The sequence below is a fragment of the Trachypithecus francoisi genome, unplaced genomic scaffold (assembly GCF_009764315.1).
Source record: "Trachypithecus francoisi isolate TF-2019V2 unplaced genomic scaffold, Tfra_2.0 Lachesis_group5, whole genome shotgun sequence".
In the NCBI taxonomy this organism is placed as follows: domain Eukaryota; kingdom Metazoa; phylum Chordata; class Mammalia; order Primates; family Cercopithecidae; genus Trachypithecus; species Trachypithecus francoisi.
The window spans coordinates 92930730-92953223 of NW_022681470.1; the positions used below are offsets into that span (position 1 = coordinate 92930730).

A 22494-nucleotide genomic window follows, 5' to 3' on the forward strand; every position below is an offset into this window, starting at 1 on the left:
CTGGGGAAGCTTGGGTGTACTTTGAAGGTGGCATATAAATGGGCATGCTGATTTATGCAAATATGATGCCAGCTTTTTAGGCATGAATAAGGTAGTCTTTTAGACCCCCTCTGATAATTAACATGAAACTAATGTAAATGACTCCAGACCTGGTGGGCTTAACATAAAATGAGTACAGATGAATATGCAAATGTGCTTAATTGCTATGTTGGTGCTTGCAAATGATGTGTCAAATTTGCTGGTAGTAGGGCCAGGCCCAGTGGCTGTAATCCCAGCACTTTGGGGGCTCAAGGTGGGCGGATCACCTGAGGTCAGGAGTTTGAGACCAGCCTGGCCAACATGGTGAAACCCCATCTCTACTAAAAATACAAAAATTAGCCTTGTGTTGTGGCGTACTCTTGTAGTCCCAGCTACTCGGGAGGCTGAGGCAAGAGAATCACTTGAACCTGGGAGGCAGAGATTGCGGTGAGCTGAGATCGTGCCACTGCACTCCAGCTCTGGGCAATAGAGTGAGACTCTGTCCCCCCTACCAAAAAAAAAATTGCTGGGGGTTAGGATATGGGCTCCTATTTATAGGGGTATAGATGAATATTTCTATTTATAGATGAATAGGCAAATGAGATAGTGGGAGAAATAGGTTGCCCTTATCGCCTGGGGTCATTGCTCAGGTCTCTAGGTGCTAGGGAAACATAGCCGCGGAGGCGAGCAGGCAATCCTGGTGGCTGTTCTGGATGGCACAGGAGGCTTTAGGTGAGGAAACTATAAGGCTCTGGCCCAGCCTCTCCATTATTCCAAACTCCCAAAGACTATTTGCAGCGCAGCCGCCTGCTTGTCATCTGTTCCACTTAGAAGTGTCCATAGATTCCAGGTCCTCTGTTCCTTCCTACATTCTTCCAGCTTCCCTGTAGATACTCCAACTCTTCTTCACCTCCCGATTGCATTTCTCCAGTCCTTTCTCTCATTCTGGCCCTTTCACCTTTAGCAGGCTGAGCTGTCCTTAGCACATCTGTATGAGATCTTGTTGTTAGACAAGAGTTTAAGGAATAGGGCCTTGGGGAAGGAGGCCATTGGAGGGGGCTCCTGCTTATACCTTGTCTCTCTCTGCTCATAGCCATCTCCCGTATGATGTCACCCCGGAGCAGGCCTTGAGCCACCCCGAGGTCCAGAGACAACTGGACATCGCCCTACGCAACCTCCTCGCCATGACTGATAAGTTCCTTGTAGCCATTACTTCATCTGTGGACCAAATTCCGTATGTGCAACAGCCCCACCCCAGCCTACACATGGGATTTTGAGAGGGCCAGGCCACCATGGGGAGCAGAGCAGGGTGATAGTCCTGCAGGGAGGAAGGCAGGGAGGGAGATAGAGCCAGGGGTACTCAGAGGGGTTCCTGGAGAGATGTGGGGAATGCGCCAAGCTCCTGCTAGACAGCTGAGCTGAAAGATGGCGTGTAGGTCTGCGTGTGGCCCGGTAAGATGTCAGTGAAACCAGAGGAGGGACCCTAAAATGATCTCAGGGACACTTGATTACCTAAGAGCAAATGAGGAGAAAATGGGACTCTTCAGTTCCTAATATCAAAAATAAATATGTTAAGCCCATAAAACACTTTATAGTTCTCTCTTTTCTTAAAATTTAGTCAATACATTTGGTTTTCTACATTTATTTTTTGACATAATAATTGTACATGTTCATAGGGTACAGTGTGATGTTTTGATACATCTGTACATTGTGCAATGAATGATGAAATCAAGGTAATTAGCATATCTATTACCTCAAACATTTATTTGTGGTGAGAACATTCAAAATCGTCTCTTCTAGCTATTTTGAGATATACAATACATTATTATCAACTATAGTCACCTCCTGTGCAATAGAGCACCATAATTTATTCTTTCTACCTGACTATAACTTTGTACCCATTGACCAACCTCTCCCCATCTTCTCTCCCCCTCTCCACCCTCCCCAGGCTCTGGTAACCACCATTCTACTCTCTACTCCTGTGAAATCACCTTTTTTAGATTCCACATATGAGTGAGATCACGCAGTATTTGTCCTTCTGTGTTTGGCTTATGTCACTGAACACGAACCTCTAGGTTCATCTATGTTGTCGAAAATGGGAGGATTTCATTCTTTTGTTTGTTTTTCTTTATTTTTTATTATTTTTGAGACAGGGTCTCACTCTGTTGCCCAGGCTGGAGTGCCCAGGGCAAGATGAGGATGCTGAAAGGGGGAACCCACAGAGTTTATAACCCTGCTCCCCAAACCTGGAGAGCTGGATTAAGAGTTTACAATTAGGAGTAAGAAAAGATTGTTCTAGGCTTAAGAAAGGAAAGTACACAATGAGCTGTAAACTTCTGTCTCTGGTACCCTAGGAGTGGAAATTGCTTTTAAACGAATTTAATTACATTTGTAGGTGGCACATCCATAATAGGAATAATAATGATAATGAAGTCTAGCACATTTGAATAGTACTCTACCATTATGCATTACTCTCGCAGACATAATTTCACTTGATCCTCAAAAAACCCTGTGAGAAGAGAGGGCAAGAGTGATCATTCCCATTTTCTAGACCAGGGGACAGACTTACAAAGGGGAAGGAAATAGCCTAAGATAATATCTCTGGTTGGCGGTGGAGTCCAAACTGGAACTTCTCCTCCTGGCTACTTGATCTCCTCGGGACCCTGCCTCTAGCCCAGACTAGGCCACTCACAGGTGCTCTGTGACAGCTGACAAGGTTGACTACCTCGGAGCCACCTAGACTGTCCTAGGACAGGGTTTTGGCTGTGAGTGTCAAATACCCAAGCTTTAGGTTAACAGTGCCTCTGGGGGATGGGGGATGACTATGGTGATCTGGGGTGCTCTGTAGGGGAGATCAGAGAGTCTCAAAGAAGAGGTTCTCAAGCCAGGTTGGAGGTTGTATGAGACATGTAGTAGATAATAGGCCCCTGGTCCTGACTACTGACACAAGGCAGGAGGAATGGACAAGGCCCAGAGATGTTCAGAGGAAGGCAGCAGGGAGGTGGCTATGTATAGTGGAGGGACAGTGCTTGAGCTCCACTCTGGAGTAGCTGAGCCTGGGGGAGGAGAGATAGCCATGCACTCAAGCTCTTATATCTGGCAGAGAGAGATGGGCAGAGGCACAGGCACAGTGCACCTGTTTCTTTGTCCCCAGGTATGGGATGCGATATGTGGCCAAAGTCCTGAAGGCAACTCTGGCAGAGAAATTCCCTGACGCCACAGACAGTGAGGTGTATAAGGCAAGTGTTATCTTCCCACCCCCACCTTCCAATCCCTCCTTTGCTTTGCTGGTACCTGTGATCCTCAGACTGAGACAAAAACACAAAAAATCCTATGCCATAAAAATCCAAGGAGGGAAATATGCTGCCCCTTATAAATGGAGCCTGGCTTACGCTGGGGCATGAGCTAACAGAGTGGGCAACACTGGCTTCTTGTCAGGAGAGCTGGGTTCAAGTCCAAGCTCTTGCTCAGGTTTGCTGTGTGGCCTTGAGAAAGTTGCCTGCCTGCTCTGGGCCTGTTTTCTTTGAAGTGAGGGGGTTGGCCCAGGTATCCCTTCCAGCCAAGCAAGCTGGGAATGTGGGGCTGCACCAGTCAAGGTGGCCCCTGGACACTTCTGGGAGAGTCTCCTCTGCCCTCAGGTGGTCGGGAACCTCCTGTACTACCGCTTCCTGAACCCAGCTGTGGTGGCTCCTGACGCCTTCGACATTGTGGCCATGGCAGCTGGTGGCACCCTGGCTGCCCCCCAGCGCCATGCCCTGGGGGCTGTGGCTCAGCTCCTACAGCACGCTGCGGCTGGCAAGGCCTTCTCTGGGCAGAGCCAGCACCTGCGGGTCCTGAATGACTATCTGGAGGAAACACACCTCAAGTTCAGGTCTTGGGTCCCTTTCCTCTCTGTCCCCTTTCTTCCCTCTTCTCATCTTTGACATCCCACTTCTCCCCTCCAGAATCCATGAGGACAAGAGGCATAAATAGAAGGGAAGAGCATAATGAGTGGGGTGGAGGATAGGTTGTTGGAAGGACTCCCCAGTGGAGAGAAAAGGAGACTATTAAGAGAGATTGGCTTGAGGGGTCACTGGGACGGAGGTAGGGCAGGACAGAGGGCAGAAGCTGAGACTGGAGAGTCCAAATTGGCCTGAGCAATCACTGGAGAAGGCTGGGGAAATGATGGGGACAGAAGATGTGTGGGGTGCTGGCCCTCCCCGCTCTCTCACATGCCCTCCCTTTGGACAGGAAGTTCATCCACAGAGCCTGCCAGGTGCCAGAGCCAGAGGAGCGTTTTGCAGTGGACGAGTACTCAGACATGGTGGCTGTGGCCAAACCTGTGGTGTACATTACCGTGGGGGAGCTGGTCAACACGCACAGGGTGAGGGGCTGAGATCTGGAGAGTGTTGACTAGGTGGGCAGGGGTTTGGTAGCCTGTGATGGGGTAGTGGGCTGGCCCCAGGGAGAAGACCTGGCTCAGACCCTGCATTTCCTTTTCTTCCTCTGTCCTGCAGCTGTTGCTGGAGCACCAGGACTGCATTGCCTCTGATCACCAAGACCCCCTGCATGAGCTCTTGGAGGACCTTGGGGAGCTGCCCACCATCCCTGATCTTATTGGTGTGTGCCCTCCTTGGCAGCCGGGGCCAGCTAAGGGGCCTGTGGGGGGGAGGGACAGGCAGGCAGACAGGCCATGTGAGCACGCCCATGCAGTCTAGGTCTTGTGCCAGGCGGCTAGTTCCATACTCTCCCTCTAGTCCTGACATGGGCACAGGGACACAGATTGATGTGGAGAAGGTAGACGGACAGTAGAGGGACCCGCGATCATCAGGTAAATGGCCAATTAAATGATGTGAAAGAGGCACAGGGATAAGGGTCTCATTAGATTTCTCTGAGAAGGAGGCAGTTTCCAGGCCATGGAATAGGAGGAAGCCAACTTACTGGGAGGAAGGATAGAATGAAGATGGTGATTAGAGAGAGTCAGGAGCTGCAGGCTGGGGGAGGCATGGCTCCTCTACCCTCAGGGCACCTAGGGCTGAGGGTGTGGGGGTGGCACAGCCCCAGTAACACGAGGGTATGCTCTGTGGGTAACAGCCCTTCCATCGGTGCTAAGGGTTGGGGGCACAGGGTGGTTCTGCAGGCCAGTGTGGGAAGATGGGCATGTAGAGCAGCCGATTTAACATGACCCGATCGGTGCGTGCATGCGTGTGTATGCCTATCTCCCTCTCATTCCTCACCACACCTCAGGGGAGAGCATTGCTGCAGATGGGCACACGGACCTGAGCAAGCTAGAAGTGTCCCTGACACTGACCAACAAGTTTGAAGGACTGGAGGCAGACACTGATGACTCCAACACCCGTAGCCTGCTTCTGAGGTGGGTGACACCAGCCTCTGCCCCTGCCTACCTGAGCTCCCCAGCCCTGAGGCCAGTAAAATGGCCTTACTTTGAGGCGCCCATTTCACTTTCTTCCTGGGCTCCCTTATCCTTCAGGAAGTTCTCCCTGAAGCCTACCTTTATTCCCCTTGCTGCAGCCTTGGCTGTTTTCTGTCTGATATCCTCAGCTTTTTGCTCTGTGTTGTACTGAAAGTAAAGGAATGGTGAAGATATTGGCAACAGCAGATGTTTGCATATTGTGCTGTTTACCAAATGGCTTTTTTATTTTTTCAAGTAGAGACAGAATTTCGCCATGTTGCCCAAGCTGGCCTCAAACTCCTGGCCTCAAAGCCATCCACCTGTCTCAGCCTCCCAAAGTGCTAGGATTATAGGCTTGACCCACAGCGCCTGGCCCAAATGCTTTTTTATATGTTATCGTTTATTCTTAGAAACAAGCTATGAGGTAGATGGTGGCTTCTCCTCTTCATAGTTGAGGAAGGACTCAGTAGTTATGTGATTTATCCAAAGTTCCATAGCCAGTGGGTTGTAGAGCTCATGTTCTAATTCCACTTTTTTTTTTTTTTTTTTGGATACAGAGTCTCACTCTGTCACCCAGGCTGAAGTGCAGTGACGCAGACTCAGCTCACTGCAACCTCCACCTTCTGGGTTCAAGCGATTCTCCTGCCTCAGCCTCCCAAGTAGCTGGGACTACAGGTGCTTGCCACCAAGCCCGGCCAATTTTTGTATTTTTAGTAGAGATGGGGTTTCACCATGTTGGCCAGCCTGGTTTTGAACTCCTGACCTCAGGTGATCTGCCTGCCTTGGGCTCCCAAAGTGCTGGAATTACAGGTGTGAGCCACCACGCCCAGCCTAATTCCACATTCTTGTTGAGTGTGATGGCCAGGAGATGGGCATGGGGCTTTTCTTCCCCAGTTCTACAAAAGTGAGGGAGGATCCCCAGTAGGGGTGGGCTGGTCATCTGGGCAGAAGTGGAGCCAAAGTGCCAGCTCAAACTCCCTGCCAACAAGGCAACCCCCCTTCCACCCACTCATGCACTCAATAAACAAGCTAGCTGACCAGGCGCAGTGGCTCACATCTATAATCCCAGCACTTTGGGAGGCCGAGGCAGGTGGATCACCTGAGGTCGGGAGTTCGAGACCAGCCTGGCCAACATGGTGGAAACCGTGTCTCTACTAAAAATAAAAAAATTAACCGGGCATGGTGTCGAGCACCTGTAATCCCAGCCACTTGGGAGGCTGAGGCAGGAGAATCACTTGAACCTCGGAGGTGGAGGTTGCAGTGAGCTGAGATCATGCCATTGCACTCCAACCTGGTGACAGGAGTGAAACTCAAAAAAAAAAAAAAAAAAGTGAGCTGAGTATCGTCTTTGTCCTGCCCATCAAAGGGCTGAGAGCAGGGTCGGGCTAGGGCTGAACACAGCACCACACCACCAAGAGGGCGGTGGATGTCAGATGCATTGAGAGCTAAGGAGAAGGGATGGCTGGGCGGGAAGGACATGTGTGCTCAGCTGAAGGACTCAAAGGAAGGTAGTTTGTAGGGAAGGTATCCTAGTCTACGACATCCCCTATCCCTCGCTCTCTCTCCTTACCTCCTAGCCGCCATGCTATAGAGCATGGTCCACTTACTCTTAGACCTCTGGCCAGTCCCATGTCCAGGCCCTTCCCCTGCCCCTTACCTCTCCTCTGTCACTGCCTCCTTGTGCAGCACCAAGCAGCTGTTGGCCGATATCATACAGTTCCATCCTGGGGACACCCTCAAGGAGATCCTGTCCCTCTCGGCTTCCAGAGAGCAGGTGGGTAGCTGTACCAGCCCACAGGTTCTGTCTCATTCATCCCCGCCTCACCCCAACTGCACCGCTGCTGCTTCCCTCCTCTGAACCTCACCCACAGTCGGCCAGAAGCAGACACCTATGCTCACCAGTAATGAAAACTGTGGTGGCCTACAGGGTGAGGGACACAACTTTAGCCTTGGGAAGCCTCAGGCTATAGAGTCATGGGGCCCCACCCCTCTCCCCACTGCACACACTGAAACAAGCACCAACACTAGGGCTATGGGGGGCGCTGAGAGGCAGTCTGGGAAGGCACCCCTGGAAGGCCTGTACTCAGAAGAGTGGTCTGCTAGAATGCCTGGAGGCAGGAGAAGGTAGTAGGCAGGTGGGGGGCCAGGGGCATGTTGGGCCTGCTGGAGCAAAGACTGAACCAGGGTCTTCCCAGAGAAAAGGTGGGGATGGCCAGTAGAGGTATGTCCCAAAATGGAACAGACAGGGAAATGCCCCCAAACATCCTGTGCCATCAGAAAGATCCATTGTTGGGAAGTCACAGCTAGTGTCTGTCCGGAATCCTTTATGCCGTGACCTGGGTTTGGGTCTTCTTTGAGCCACTCTTCCCTATGGTGATCTATGAGGTGTTCTATGAGGCCCTCCCATGTGTGACACCATGTGTTACGATGTTACACCTTGATATTCTTCATAAGCTATGCCCTGCCCCAGCCATACCCTGCAGAGGCTGGGCTCTGGGGCACTTTCTTAATGATACCCAGAAAAATCTCAGGCCTCCTTTTGTTGCTGGTGCCCATGGAGCCTTCCCTGGTGTGGGAGCAGACTGGTAGGGCCTGGTAGACCCCTCCAGCATCCCTGTGTCCCCAGGAAGCAGCCCACAAGCAGCTGATGAGCCGACGCCAGGCCTGTGCAGCCCAGATACCGGAGCCACTGCGACGACACCGCTCACTGACAGCTCACTCCCTCCTGCCACTGGCAGAGAAGCAGCGGCGTGTCCTGCGGAACCTGCGCCAACTTGAAGCCCTGGGGTTGGTCAGCGCCAGAAATGGCTACCAGGGGCTAGTGGACGAGCTGGCCAAGGTAACAACCTGGGCCTGGGCTCCGTATGCCTTTGTGTATGTGTGTGTGTGCGTGTGCATGTACATGTTAATTCATAATGTTGGTGGGCCCCTCCTGATGAGTGCCCACCCAAAGTTGTCACCAGCCAGAGGAAGGCTGAGGGTCCGTTTTGAAGGAAATATCTTTTTTTTTTTTTTTTTTTTTGAGACAAAGTCTCACTCTATCATCCAGGCTAGAGAGCAGTGGTGTGATCTTGGCTCACCGCAACCTTCACCTTCTGGGTTTAAGCAATTCTCCTGCCTCAGCCTCCCAAGTAGCTGGGATTACAGGTGTGCAGTGCCACACCTGGCTAATTTTTGTATTTTTAGTAAGAGACATGGTTTCGCCATGTTGACCTGGCTGGTTTCAAACTCCTGACCTCAGGTTCCACCCACCTTGGCCTCCCAAAATGCTGGGATTACAGGCATGAGCCACTGCACCTGGCCAAATTTTTGTATTTTTAGTAGAGACAGGGTTTCACCATGTTGGCCAGGCTGTTCTCAAACTCCTGACCTCAAGTAATCTGCCTGCCTTAGGCTCTCACAAAGTGCTGGGATTACAGGTGTGAATCACCACACCTGGCCTGAAGGAAAGATCTTGAAATTACTCAGGGAGGAGGGTGTTCTTGCAACTCTTTTTTTTTTTTTTTCCACATTAGCTGGGTAATGTGCCCAGGTCAGAAGGTTTGAGAGAAGCGTATCTAATACATGAGCATGAAAACCCAATCCTCAGCTTATGACCTACAAAAGTATCCTTGCAACTTTCTTTTACCAAAAAACAAAGGCCTTGAAACCAGTTAGTCCTCAATGGACAGAGGCCCTGAGGACATGCGTTAAGGATTTGGAATACCATCCTTGACATTTTCCTTCTAGGAAAACAGCCCTGAAGCCTGTTCTTCCGAAGAGCCTCAGTGTGTAGCTCTTGGGCTTGTGTCAGGCCCTAAGTCTCTCCTGCCAGGAAGGACCACTCATCCCTCCCTCTGTTCCCCAACCCCAGGACATCCGCAACCAGCACAGACACAGGCACAGGCGGAAGGCGGAGCTGGTGAAGCTGCAGGCCACATTACAGGGCCTGAGCACTAAGACCACCTTCTATGAGGAGCAGGGTGACTACTACAGCCAGTACATCCGGGCCTGCCTGGACCACTTGGCCCCCGACTCCAAGTAGGTGCTGCTTTCTCGTACTTGGATGGTTATGTGTGACTTCTCACCCCTGCCCATGTCACCTTTGCCCCACTATCTCCCAGCTGTGAAAGGGGAATCTCACCCAGCACAGCACGGTCCCTTCGTAAGTCTGGTCTTTGAGCCTCACTTACAAAGTCTTGGGCTCAAGTGCAGCCCTCCTCCTCTGTCTTCCATCAGTGAGAAGTCTTTCTTGGGGTCTCATTTCCTTTCCAGCCACAAAAAACAAGTTTCTTTGGTGGTAAAGTGTTTGTTGGATGAATTCTCTGGGGCCTTCTTTTAATCAGGAGTTCTGGGAAGGGGAAGAAGCAGCCTTCTCGTCATTACACTGCTGCTCAGCTCCTGGAAAAGGGTGTCTTGGTGGAAATTGAAGATCTTCCCGCCTCTCAGTATGTGTCTTTGGAGGGCAGGATGTCAGCCCCTTCCTGTCCTCTAACTTGGGGGTGGTGCTGTGGGCTGGGCACCGGGTAGAAGAGAAGGAGAAGCATGGTCCCGGTCTTGAAGGAGCTGCTAGAATGATGGTGGAGACAGAGCATGCCCAGACAGAAAGTGAAGGGCCGTGGACATGGTCTTGCACAGTTCTAGATGCCCTGAGGCAGAGGGTACTGGGAAAGCTTTCCAGAGGTGAGAACAGCTGGGTAGGGCGGGGCAGATAAAGAGATGGTGTGGGGAGCAGAAGTAAAACTAGGAAAAGACAGCGAGCTGGACCCTCTGGGAATGAGAGAGGGAAAGCTGGCTCTGGATGACACCGCTGCCCAGGATGAGGAGCAGTAGGTGCAAGAATGTGGCTGTAGCCCTGGAAAGAGACAGTGGGTTCCTGTTTTGAATCCTGTTCCTGACAGCTTCAGAAACGTCATCTTTGACATCACCCCGGGAGATGAGGCAGGAAAGTTTGAAGTAAATGCCAAGTTCCTGGGTGTGGACATGGAGCGATTTCAGCTTCACTATCAGGTGAGGGGACAGTCCCATGAGCCTGCAGGACACCTGCTGGGCTTTAGGTGCTGGCCTGAAGAGAGCAACTGGCCTAACTTCCCTAGTCCTCAGATGACACCAGCTCAGTTTTTCACCCAATCAGTATCGTCTGTTCCTGAAGAGAAGGGTGGGGGTCTTTGCAGCCCCAGCCCCCCTTTCCCCATGCCCTGACACAGACCCCACTGGCAAGCATCAGGGAGAGTGGAGTGGGCTGCTGGTGTCAGAAGCAGGATTAATATTTGAAGCCCTATCACATGTCAGGGACTTTACATGTTACCTCCTTTAATCCTCTCCACAGCTCTGAAGTATTATCCCTATTTTACAGGCTCTAGGCTAAAAGGTTAAGAAGCTGGCCTAAGTCATAGGCCAGTGTTCAGGAAAGGAGTGAAGCAGTGGTGTTTTTGGGTTTTGTTGTTGCTTTTTTGGTTTTTTTGTTTGTTTGTCTGAGACGAAATCTCACTCCATCACCCAGGCTGGAGTGCAATGGCACGATCTCGGCTCACTGCAACCTCTGCCTCCCAGGTTCAAGCGATTATCCTGCCTCAGCTCCTGAGTAGCTGGGGTTACAGGTGCACACCACCACTCCTGACTAACTTTTTCTGTGTTTTTAGTACAGACGGGGTTTCACCATGTTGGTCAGGCTGGTCTCGAACTGCTGACCTTGTGATCCGCCCACCTCGGCCTCCCAAAGTGCTGGGATTACAGGCATGAGCCACTGTGCCCGGCCAAGCAGTAGTTTTAAATCCAAATCTTTTTGCTTTGCTGTTTTGCCTTTTGAGTAAGAAAAATGATTTTGGCCAGGTGCAGTGGCTCACGCCTGTAGTTCCAGAACTTTGGAAGGCCGAGGCGGGCGGACCACAAGGTCAGCAGTTCGAGACCAGCCTAGCCAATATAGTGAAACCCCGTCTCTACTAAACGTACAAAAATTAGCCTGGTGTGATGGCACCTGATTGTAATCCCAGCTACTCAGGAGGCTGAAGCAGGAGAATCACATGAACCTGGGAGGCAGAGATTGCAATGAGCCGAGAGCATGCCACTGCACTCTAGCCTGGGAGACAGAGTGAGACTGTGTCTCAAAAAAATAAATAAATAAAATAAGGAAAACAATTTCAAGCCCTGGTTCTGCTTGAGCTGACATTTGATCAAGTCACTGTACCTCTCTTGCCTCAGTATCCTCATTTGTGAAGTGAGATTTCAATGCCCTACTTCAGTGGCCAGTGCCACTGGTGACTGCATGATGTGAGTGTTTTGTACATCATCTGACTGGACCACATTCAGAAGCCCTTAAACTCCCCTCCCTGCCTCTTCCCTCCTAGGACCTCCTGCAGCTCCAGTATGAGGGTGTGGCTGTCATGAAACTCTTCAACAAGGCCAAAGTCAACGTCAACCTTCTCATCTTCCTCCTCAACAAGAAGTTTTTGCGGAAGTGACAGAAGCAAAGGGTGCTACCCAAGCCCCTCTTACCTCGCTGGATGCTTTCTTTAACACTAACTCACCACTGCGCTTCCTTGCAGACACGCAGACCTAGGGACTGGGCAAGGCCCAGGGATTCTCACCTCTTCCCCAGCTGGGAGGAGCTTGTTTGCCTGGCCACAAACAGTGTATCTTCTAATTGGCTAAAGTGGGCCTTGCCCAGAGTCCAGCTGTGTGGCTTTTATCATGTATGATAAACCCCTGGCTTTCCTGCCGGATGGTAGAACATGGACCTTGGCCTGGGAAGGCCATTATTCTTGTGTCTGCTACTGCCCTCCCACGGTCACCCCAATATTACAAGCACTGCCCCAGCGACTTGATTTCACCTCTGTGTTCCTTCTCTTTGCACTCGCACAAAGCCAGGGCTGGGCTCCCCATCCCTACCTCCCACTGCATCAGCAGTGGGTGTTCCTGCCCTGCCTGAGTCTAGGCAGCTCTGCTGCTGTGATCTGCACACCCTTCAACCCAGGCAGGGACTGGGGGGATGCAGTGTGTGTTAGTGCCCACGTGGCATTGCGGCACTGTTGCCCCCCATGGCAGCATGGGCAAGTTGACCTTCCATTAGCCTCAAGTCTTGTTTTCTTGTTTGTGGTCTGTTTAATATGTGGGTCACTAGGGTATTTATTCTCTCTCCCATCCTTACACACTGGATCATTGTGCAGCCTTAATCAGGGTTTTAATGCTTTCTTTTTTTTTTTTTTTTTTTAGCTCAAAGAGAGTTCTCATTTTCCCTATTCAAACTAATATCCATGCCATGTTTTATACCTTGGATTTAAAGTCACCTTAGGTTGGGGCAACAGAGTTCTCACTCATGTTTAAGATCTTGTTATTTCAGCTTCATAAGATCAAAGAGGAGTCTTTCCCTTTTCTCTTTTTTTTTTTTTTTTTTTTTTTTGAGACGGAGTCTCGCTCTGTCGCCCGGGCTGGAGTGCAGTGGCTGGATCTCAGCTCACTGAAAGCTCTGCCTCCCGGGTTTACGCCATTCTCCTGCCTCAGCCTCCCGAGTAGCTGGGACTACAGGCGCCCGCCACCTCGCCCGGCTGGCTTTTTTTGTATTTTTTAGTAGAGACAGGGTTTCACCGTGTTAGCCAGGATGGTCTCGAACTCCTGACCTCGTGATCCGCCCGTCTCGGCCTCCCAAAGTGCTGGGATTACAGGCTTGAGCCACCGCGCCCGGCCTCCCTTTTCTCTTTTACCCTCAGGATTCTCATGCCTTACAGCTGACTCTTCCAGGCAATTTCCATAGATCTTCTGTCCTGCCTCTGCCGCAGTCTCTGTTGTCCCCACATCTACCCAACTTCCTGTACTGTTGCCCTTCTGATGTTAATAAAAGCAGCTGTTACTCCCGCATCTGTTGTTAACCCTTATTTCATTTTCTGTGGAGCTGGTCTTTTAGTTCTGGAACACATCTTCCCTGAGAGAACTGGGGAATCCTTCCTGCAGCCTCCCCCAGCCCTCTGCCTGCCTCCGGTGTGGGCCCACTCTGCCCGCCTGAGCTCGTAAAAGCTTAATGAGATGTGGCATTTATTCTCTCTTCCCTCCCCCGGGGGACAGAGAGGAGGAAGGAATGCTTAGGTTTCGATTCTGTTTTTATCGGCCACTCTGAAGACTAAAGCTGAGAAGGGAAGCCACTCTAACTTCGACCCCACCCATTTTACACACAGTTCCAGCAGGTTCTTTTCCTGAGCTTTGGGTGGTGATATCAAAGGTGCTTAAGCCATAACTCCTTAGGTATTGTAGATTCTACACTCTGATCAAGATCTCCTTTCCGAGGGGAAAGCTCCCTCCTTTCTCCTTGCTTTCAGAAAGTGGGGAGGGAAGTCTGCTGGGGAGGGGACAGTAGAGACAGACACCTGCCCTGACATCTGAACTCCCAGGCAGCTCCTGTTGGGGACACACCTTTGCCTGGTGCAGTCTGCCTCCTTCTACTCCGTTCCATTCTGTCACTCAGGATCTGTCTTGCTGTCACATCCAATCTCAGTCACAGCCTCTCCCCCTCTTAACGTGTCACAGCAAAGACTTCAAGTACTGCCTTGCTCTGGGTGACAGTGACATTTACCAGTAGATCCAAGTTTCTACATGTGATCAGTCATCATTAAAAATCTCATACTCACCAAATGGCTGCAATGCTCCCCCACAATCACATGATCTCAGCCACATATACCACATATAGAAATGTCACAATAGCTACTGTTACTGAGAGTCTATTGTGGGCTGGGATATTTACATACATTTACTCCTCACAACAACCCTACAAAGGTTGTTGTGGTCTCCATCTTGGTTTAACATGATGAAACTGAGGTTCAGAGTTGGATCTGACAGCTACCCAAGGCTACTCAGCTAGAAAGGAGCAGAACGGGGCTTTAAACTCAGGCCCACCAGATATACATTCCCCAGCATTTTTTCTCTTCTCTGAGAGAAACATTTTTATTTCCTTCAACCTCCCCTTTCACGACACTCTCAAGCTCCCTGCACACTCCACTCTGCTGTGTGTCCCTGATAAGCTTGAGCTCATTAATGTCCTTGCTAACCTTCAATGCCCAATCTGAGATACAGTCTCTTAGCTCCTATGGATGGGATTATATGCCAGTGTAACCTCTTCAGAGGACAATTTGGGAATATAAAAAATATAAGTGCTTTTTAGACAAGGTGGCATGAAAAAAATTAAGTGCAGGGTGCCAGGATAATTCAACAGAGAAAGTAGTCTTTTCAACAAATGGTGTCAGGACAACTGGAAATCCACATGCAAAAGGAGGCAGTCGAACCCCTACCCCACACCATATACAAAAATAAACTCAAAATGAACCACAAACCTAACTGTAGGAGATGAAACTATAAAACTCTTTTTAAAAAGGCCAGGCATGGTGGCTCACACCTGTAATCCCAGCACTTTGGGAGGCCAAGATGGGAGGATTGCTTGAGTCCAGGGAGTTAAAGACCAGCCTGGGCAACATAGTGAGATTCCCATCTCTAAAAAATATAGGTATTTTAGGCCAGGCATGGTGGCTCACGCCTGTAATCCCAGCACTTTAGGAGGCCGAGCTGGGTGGATCACCTGAGATTGGGAGTTCGAGACCAGCCTGGCCAACATGGAGAAATCCCATCTCTACTAAAAATACAAAAATTAGCTAGGCATGGTGGCACACACCTGTAATCCCAGCTACTTGGGAGGCTAAGACAGGAGAATCGCTTGAACTCGGAGGTGGAGGTTACAGTGAGCCGAGATCACACCACTGCTCTTCAACCTGGGTGACAGAGCAAGACTCCATCTCAAAAAACAAAATAAAAATAAAACTTAGAAGAAAAAAATTTTAAAACCCACAGAGTGGGAGAAAATATTTGCTAATCGTATATGTGATAAGGGATTTAGAACTCATAACAGGCTGGGCGCGGTGGCTCAAGACTGTAATCCCAGCACTTTGGGAGGCTGAGACGGGCGGATCACGAGGTCACAAGATCAAGACCGTCTTGGCTAACACGGTGAAACCCCGTCTCTACTAAAAAATACAAAAAATTAGCCAGGCGAGGTGGCGGGCGCCTGTAGTCCCAGCTACTCGGGAGGCTGAGGCAGGAGAATGGCATGAACCCGGGAGGCAGAGCTTGCAGTGAGCTGAGATCCAGCCACTGCACTCCAGCCTGGGTGACAGAGTGAGACTCCGTCTCAAAAAAAAAAAAAAAAAAAAAGAACTCATAACAATAAAAAGACAACCTAATTAAGAAATTGGCAAAGGATTTGAATACACATTTCTCCCAAAAGAACATATACAAATGGCCTTTTTTCTTTTGAAATGAAGTCTCACCCTGTCACCCACACTGGAGTGCAGTGGCGTGATCATGGCTCACTGAAGCCTTGATCTCCTGAGGCTCAGGTGATCTCCTACCTCAGCCTCCCACATAGCTGGGACTACAGGCATTCGCCACAATGTCCAGCTAACTTTTGTATTTTTTATAGAGACAAAGTATTTGCCATGCTGCCCAGGCTGGTCTTGAACTCCTGGGCTCAAGTGATCTGCCCTCGTTGGCCTCCCAAAGTGCTGGGATTACAGGCCAGGGCCACTGTGCCTGGCCATCACTAGCCATTAGAGAAATGCAAATCAAAACCACTATGAGATCCCATTTTACTCCCATTAGGATGGCTAAAATAAAGCAGACACAATAATCAGTGTTGGTGAGGATGTGGAGAAATAACTCTCATGCATTGGTGGAAGGGTTAAAATAGTGGAACCACTTTGATAAACAATTTGGCAACTCCTCAAAATGTTAAACATAGAGTTATCATGTGACCTAACAATTCCTCTCCTAGGTGTACATCTAACAAAATTGAAAGTGTATGTCCACACAAATATCTGCACATGAATATCTATAGCAGCACTATTCATAATAGCCAAAAAATGGAAGCAATCCAAATGGCCATCAACTGATGAGTGGATAAACAAAAGTGTTATCTCCACACAGTGGAATATTATTCACCTATCAAAAGGAATGAAGTACTGACACATGCTACAACATGGATGAATTTGAAAATGTGCTGCTAAGTGAAAGAAGCCAGACACAAAATGCCACATACTGTATACTTTTATTTATGTGAAATGCCCAGAATAGTCAGATCCATAGGAACAGAAAGTAGATCAGTGATTGCAAAGGCCTGGGAAAAGGGAAGAACACAGAGTGACTGCTAATGGGTATGGGCTTGCTTTTAGGAGTGATAAAAATGTTCTGTAATGAGGCCGGGCGCGGTGGCTCAAGCCTGTAATCCCAGCACTTTGGGAGGCCGAGACGGGTGGATCACGAGGTCAGGAGATCGAGACCATCATGGCCTACACGGTGAAACCCCGTCTCTACTAAAACATACAAAAAACTAGCCGGGCGAGATGGCGGGCACCTGTAGTCCCAGCTACTCGGGAGGCTGAGGCAGGAGAATGGCGTAAACCCGGGAGGCGAAGCTTGCAGTGAGCTGAGATCCGGCCACTGCACTCCAGCCTGGGCGACAAAGCGAGACTCCGTCTCAAAAAAAAAAAAAATGTTCTGTAATGAGTGGTGATAGCTGCACAACTCTGAGTATAATAAAATATCACACAATTATATACTTTAAAAGGGTGAATTGTATGGTCTGTGAATTATAGTTCAATAAAGCTTGTTTTTCCTTAAAATAAGTGCACATACCCAGCAAGGACTTTTTCCTGCGGATATACTTGGATACGTGGGCAAAGAGCTCTGGAGGATTTGTTGCAGTATTGTTTGTATTGGCAATAAACTCAGTAGGGCAGCCCTGCAATGGAACATTATGCAGCGAATAAAAATTATCAGCTGGAAGCTGGGTATGGTGGATCATGCCTGTAATCCCAGCACTTGGGAGGCCAAGGCCAGAGGATCACTTGAACCCAGGAGTTCAAGACCAGCCCGGGAAGGCCAGGCATGGTGACTTACACCTGTAATCTCAGCACTTTGGGAGGCCAAGGCGGCCGGATCACCTGAGGTCAGGAGTTCGAGATTAGGCTGGCCAACATGGTGAAACCCTGTCTCTACTGAAAATACAAGAAAATTAGCCAGGCGTGATGGTATGCACCTGTGATCCCAGCTACCCGGGAGGCTGAGGCAGGAGAATCACTTGAACCTGTGAGGTGGAGGTTGCAGTGGGCCGAAGTCACGCCACTGCACTCCAGCCTGGGTGACAGAGCTAAAAAAAAAAAGGCCGGGCATGGTGGCTCATGCCTGTAATCCAAGCACTTTGGGAGGCTGAGGCAGGAGATCACCTGAGGTTGGGAGTTCCAGACCAGCCTGACCAACATGGAGAAACCCCGTCTCTACTAAAAATACAAAATTAGCCAGGTGTGGTGGTGCATGCCTGTAATCCCAGCTACTCAAGAGGCTGAGGCAGGAGAATCGCTTGAACCCAGGAGGCAGAGGTTGCAGTGAGCCAAGATTGCGCCATTGCACTCCAGCCTGGGTGAAAAGAGCGAAACTCTGTCTCAAAAAACATTAATTAATTAATTAATCTAATAAAAAAAAAAAAGACCAGCCTGGGCAACACAGTGAGACCCTGTCTCTTAAAAAAAAAACGAGGTGGATCTGTGTGTGCCAATGTAGAAAGCTGTCATTTTGGACTGATACACAAGAAACTTGGCGGTGGTCACCTTTGGAGAGTAGAGATGAGGAGAAGGCCCTTCTTGTACTATTATTACAATAAGCTTATATTGCTCTTTTTTTTTTTTTTTTAATTTAGAGATGGGATCTCCCTCTGTTGCCCAGATGTGAGCAACAGGACAGAGAGGCAGGCTGCTTGTTCTGGAGCAGTGCTTCTAAAAGTGAGCACCACAAACTGTTACTGGTCCACAACTGGATAAATGCAATAATTGAGAGCAAACATTTAGAAGCTTACAGGAACTGCCAGTAATTTTTCATCTGAATGTAATAATTTTAAAAATTGAGGCTTGTATTTTATAGGTCTTTTTCATTTCAGTTTTCTAGGAATTGTTTTTCTTGCATTTCACAAAAATATCAGTCCATAAAAGACTGGAAATTTTAAAAAATGCATCCTTCACTACAGACAGTTTGAGAACTGTTCTAGAGGGCATACTTTAATAATGAGATATAAGAATGCATTTGCTCTGTTGAACCAAACTAGAGAGATTTATATAGCACTATAATTTGTCAATTTACATTAAAAAATAAAGAGACTTGAGTTGAGAATAGCTGAGATCATATTGTATATGCAATTTTAGATTCTGCTTTATTCACTTAGCCATGAAAAATATTTTCCTCTGTCTTTAAAATTTCTTCAAAAATATTATTAATGCCTATAATATAGCCCATATGTATTTAACATTCCTACAATGTTGAATTGTTTTCCATTTTCACCAGTATAAATAATTATGTAATGGATATCTTTGTAGACAAAATATTTGTTACATTTTTTTCTTTCTTTTTTTTAGACAGGGTCTCACTCTGTTGCCCGGGTTGGAGGGAGTGGCGCCATCACGGCTCACTGCCACCTCCAATTCCTGGGCTCAAGGCATCTTCCCACCTCAGCCTACTGAGTAGCTGGGACTACAGGCATGTACCACTATGCCCAGCTTATGTTTTATTTTTTGTAAAGAGGGGGTGTTGCCCAAGCTGGTCTCAAACTCCTGGGCTCAAGTGATCCTCCCACCTCAGCCTCCCAAAGTGCTGGGATTACAGGCGTGAGCCACTGCACCCGGTCCTTTGTTACATTTCTAATTAACTCCTTAGAATAGAATACTAGAACAGAAGTTAGTTCAAAGAGTATATACTTTTAAAAAATATATAGGTTTTTTTCCTAATTATAATACATATTTTTGTGGGAAATTTAGAAAATATAAAAAAACACAAAAGGTAAAAATAATCCATGATACCATAACAAGTGGTGACCACTTGTAACATTTTGATATATTTTCTTCCAATCATATTTGTAATTAGAGCCACACTATGTATCTTCTTTTGTAACCTGCTTTTTCCATTTATCATTATAAACATTCTCCCATATTACATGGGATATAACTTAATCTACTTAATCCATCCACTATAAAATAACTAGATTGTTTAAGTTTTAGTATATAAAATAATGCTGTATTGCCCGGGCGTGGTGGCTCAAGCCTGTAATTCCAGCACTTTGGGAGGCCAAGACAGGCAGATCACTTGAGGCCAGGAATTTGAGACCACCCTGGCCAACGTGGGGAAATCCCGTCTCTACTAAAACTACAAAAATTAGCTATGCCCAGTAACAAGCACCTGTAGTCCCAGCTACTAGGAAGGCTGAGGCAGGAGAATTGCTTGAACCTGGGAGGTGGAGGCTGCAGTGAGCCAATATCGCGCCACTGCACTCCAGCCTGGGGACCAAGCGAGACTGTGTCTCAAAAAAATAAAATAAATAAAATAAAATAAAATAATGCTGTATTGGACTACATGTCTAGATGAGAAGTTGCTTGGTCAGAGTGCATTTTATAAAGGATCTTTTTACATGAGGCCTAATATCCTGCAGAAAATCTACACCAATTCACAGAAAGAAAGAAGGGACAGAAAGTGAGGGAAAATGGTCTATGCTACTGGGCCTAGTAGTTCAGGGTCAAGAAAGAAGCCCAGACTGACTCTGCTGCAAATCAACACAAATCTCTCTCTGCTGGGGCTTATGAAACCTCTCAGTTATCTTTCTACCAGTGTAGGTAAGAGGGCCTCATTCTCTGCAAGAAGCATGGACATTTAAAAAATATGTGCTGTCAAACACAATTTGGTAACCTGAACTGGATCCTGGCACAGAAGAAAAAGGGACATTAATAGAAAACTGGTGAAATTAAATAAATTCTGGAGTTTATTTAACAGTAATATGTTCATAGTGGTTTCGTAGTCTGAGAAACATACCACAGCAATGTAAGATGTTAACCTTAGGGTAGACTCAGTAAGGAACTCACTGTACTATCTTTGCAACTTTTCCACAAATCTAAAATTAGTACAAAATTTAAAGTTTTATTTTAAAAAATGTATTGCACCAATATAGAATCCCACTAAAAGTATGTGGAAGTGTTAGTGTAACCACACCCTTGCTAGCAGCAAATATTTTTTTAAAAATTTAATCCTTCAACAAATATTTATTAAGTGTCCTCTGTGTGCCAGACACTGCCCTAGGTACTTGGGATATATCATTGAACAAAGCAGACATAAATCAATGACCTAGTGGAGCTGACGTTGCAGCAGAGAAACACAAATCCTTTAGTATTTTATAAGAAATAAATGCCTTGTGACTGGGCACGGTGGCTCACACCTGTAATCCCAGCACTTTGGGAAGCCAAGGTGAAAAGATCACTTAAGATCAGGAGTTCGAGACCAGCCAGACCAACATGGTGAAACCCCATCTCTACTAAAAATACAAAAATTATCGGGGCGTGGTGGTGCGCACCTGTAATTCTAGCTACTCCAGAGGCTGAGGCAGGAGGATCACTTGAACCTGGGAGGCGGAGGTTGCCATGAGCCAAGATTATGCCACTACACTCCTGCCTGGGTGACAGAGCAAGACTCTGTCTCAAAAAAAAAAAAAAAAGAAAGAAAGAAAGAAAGAAGTGCCTTGGAAAAAGGAAAAACAGGGTAAGGGACATCAAGGGTGGAGGAGAGGAGTAAGGGATGGGTTGCGATTTTAAACAGGGTGACCAGGAGAGGCTTCCTTGAGAAGGCAACATCTCAGCAATGACTTGAAGGAGCTAAAAGATGAACTATCTGGAGACAAGGTCTAAAAAGTAAGGTGGAAGGACAGATCTGATATAACCTTGTAGGCTATAACAAAGTGTGACAGATACCACCAAACACTCACCAAAAACTCCATTTATTCTGCTACATTTCCCAATCCCCTTGCAGTTAGGCAGAACTATATGACTAGCTTAGGCCAATGAAAGGTGACTGAAGTACAATGTACCATTTCCATGCTTAGGCAATAAAAATCCCATATGAGTCCAGGCACAGTGGCTCACACGTGTAATCCCAACACTTTGGAAGGCCGAGGTGGGAGGATCGCTTGAGCCCAGGAGTTTGAGGCCAGCCAGAGCAACATAGCAAGACCCCATCACATGTTTTTTTTGTTTGTTTGTTTTTTGAGACAGGGTTTCAGTTGGTTGCCCAAGCTAGAGTGCAGTGGCATGATCAGAACTCACTACAGCCTCAACCTCCTGGGTCCAAGCAAGCAATCCGCCCACCTCAGCCTCCCAAGTAGCTAGGACCATAAGCGTGTGTCGCCACATTCCGCTGATTTTTTTTTTTTTTTTTTTTTTTTGGTAAGACAGGATCTCCCTATATTGGTCAGGCTGGGCTCAAACTCCTGGACTCAAGGGATCCCCCAACCTCGGCCTCCTAAAGTGCTGGGATTACAGGCATGAGCCACCACACCTGGACCTATCTTTTTTTTTTTTTTTTTAAGAAAAATAAAAACCGGCCAGGCGCGGTGGCTCAAGCCTGTAATCCCAGTACTTTGGGAGGCCGAGACGGGCGGATCACGAGGTCAGGAGATCGAGACCATCCTGGCTAACACGGTGAAACCCCGTCTCTACTAAAAATACAAAAAACTAGCCGGGCGAGGTGGCGGCGCCTGTAGTCCCAGCTACTCGGAAGGCTGAGGCAGGAGAATGGCGTGAACCCAGGAGGCGGAGCTTGCAGTGAGCTGAGATCTGACCACTGCACTCCAGCCTGGGTGACAAAGCGAGACTCCGTCCCCCCAAAAAAAGAAAAGAAAAATAAAAACTTTAGAAGTATAAAAAAGCTGGGTGCGGTGGCTCACACCTGTAATCTCAGCACTCTGGGAGGCCGAGGCATATGGATCACCTGAGGTCTGGAGTTTGAGACCAGCCTGGCCAACATGGTGAAACCCCATCTCTACTAAAAACACAAAAAATTAGCCAGGCATGGTCGTGGGCGCCTATAATCCCAGCTACTTGGGAGGCTGAGGAAGAAGAATCATTTGAACCCGGAGGGTGGAGTTTGCAGTGAGCCAAGATTGCGCCACTGAACTCCAGCCTGGGCAACAAGAGTGAAACTCCATCTCAAAAAAAAGAAAAGGAAATAAAAAGTATAAAAATCCCATATGTGATTCTCTGATCTTTCTT

The 22494-nt window shown here is 48.1% G+C and overlaps 1 protein-coding gene and 1 non-coding gene across 4 annotated transcripts in view; one reads left to right on the plus strand and one right to left on the minus strand.

Moving 5' to 3' along the window:
• IQGAP3 (IQ motif containing GTPase activating protein 3) overlaps nucleotides 1-12752 on the plus strand; it is a 44714-nt gene extending 31962 nt beyond the window's left edge. For 2 of the 3 annotated variants that reach the window (XM_033200687.1, XM_033200688.1), the window contains exons 27-38: nucleotides 1112-1252; nucleotides 3173-3257; nucleotides 3657-3889; nucleotides 4249-4381; nucleotides 4515-4617; nucleotides 5245-5371; nucleotides 7097-7184; nucleotides 8037-8249; nucleotides 9264-9430; nucleotides 9736-9837; nucleotides 10291-10399; nucleotides 11737-12752. In XM_033200687.1, coding sequence (XP_033056578.1) covers nucleotides 1112-1252; nucleotides 3173-3257; nucleotides 3657-3889; nucleotides 4249-4381; nucleotides 4515-4617; nucleotides 5245-5371; nucleotides 7097-7184; nucleotides 8037-8249; nucleotides 9264-9430; nucleotides 9736-9837; nucleotides 10291-10399; nucleotides 11737-11850 — 1615 coding nt within the window. In that variant the 3' untranslated portion in view covers nucleotides 11851-12752. The remainder of the gene's footprint in view (nucleotides 1-1111; nucleotides 1253-3172; nucleotides 3258-3656; nucleotides 3890-4248; nucleotides 4382-4514; nucleotides 4618-5244; nucleotides 5372-7096; nucleotides 7185-8036; nucleotides 8250-9263; nucleotides 9431-9735; nucleotides 9838-10290; nucleotides 10400-11736) is intronic. The other variant, XM_033200689.1, reaches the window with a different exon arrangement.
• Nucleotides 8920-9019, minus strand: LOC117077110. Its single transcript, XR_004434689.1, has one exon. It is a non-coding gene; the product is annotated as a small nucleolar RNA U13 (small nucleolar RNA).
• Nucleotides 12753-22494: the final 9742 nt, after the last annotated feature.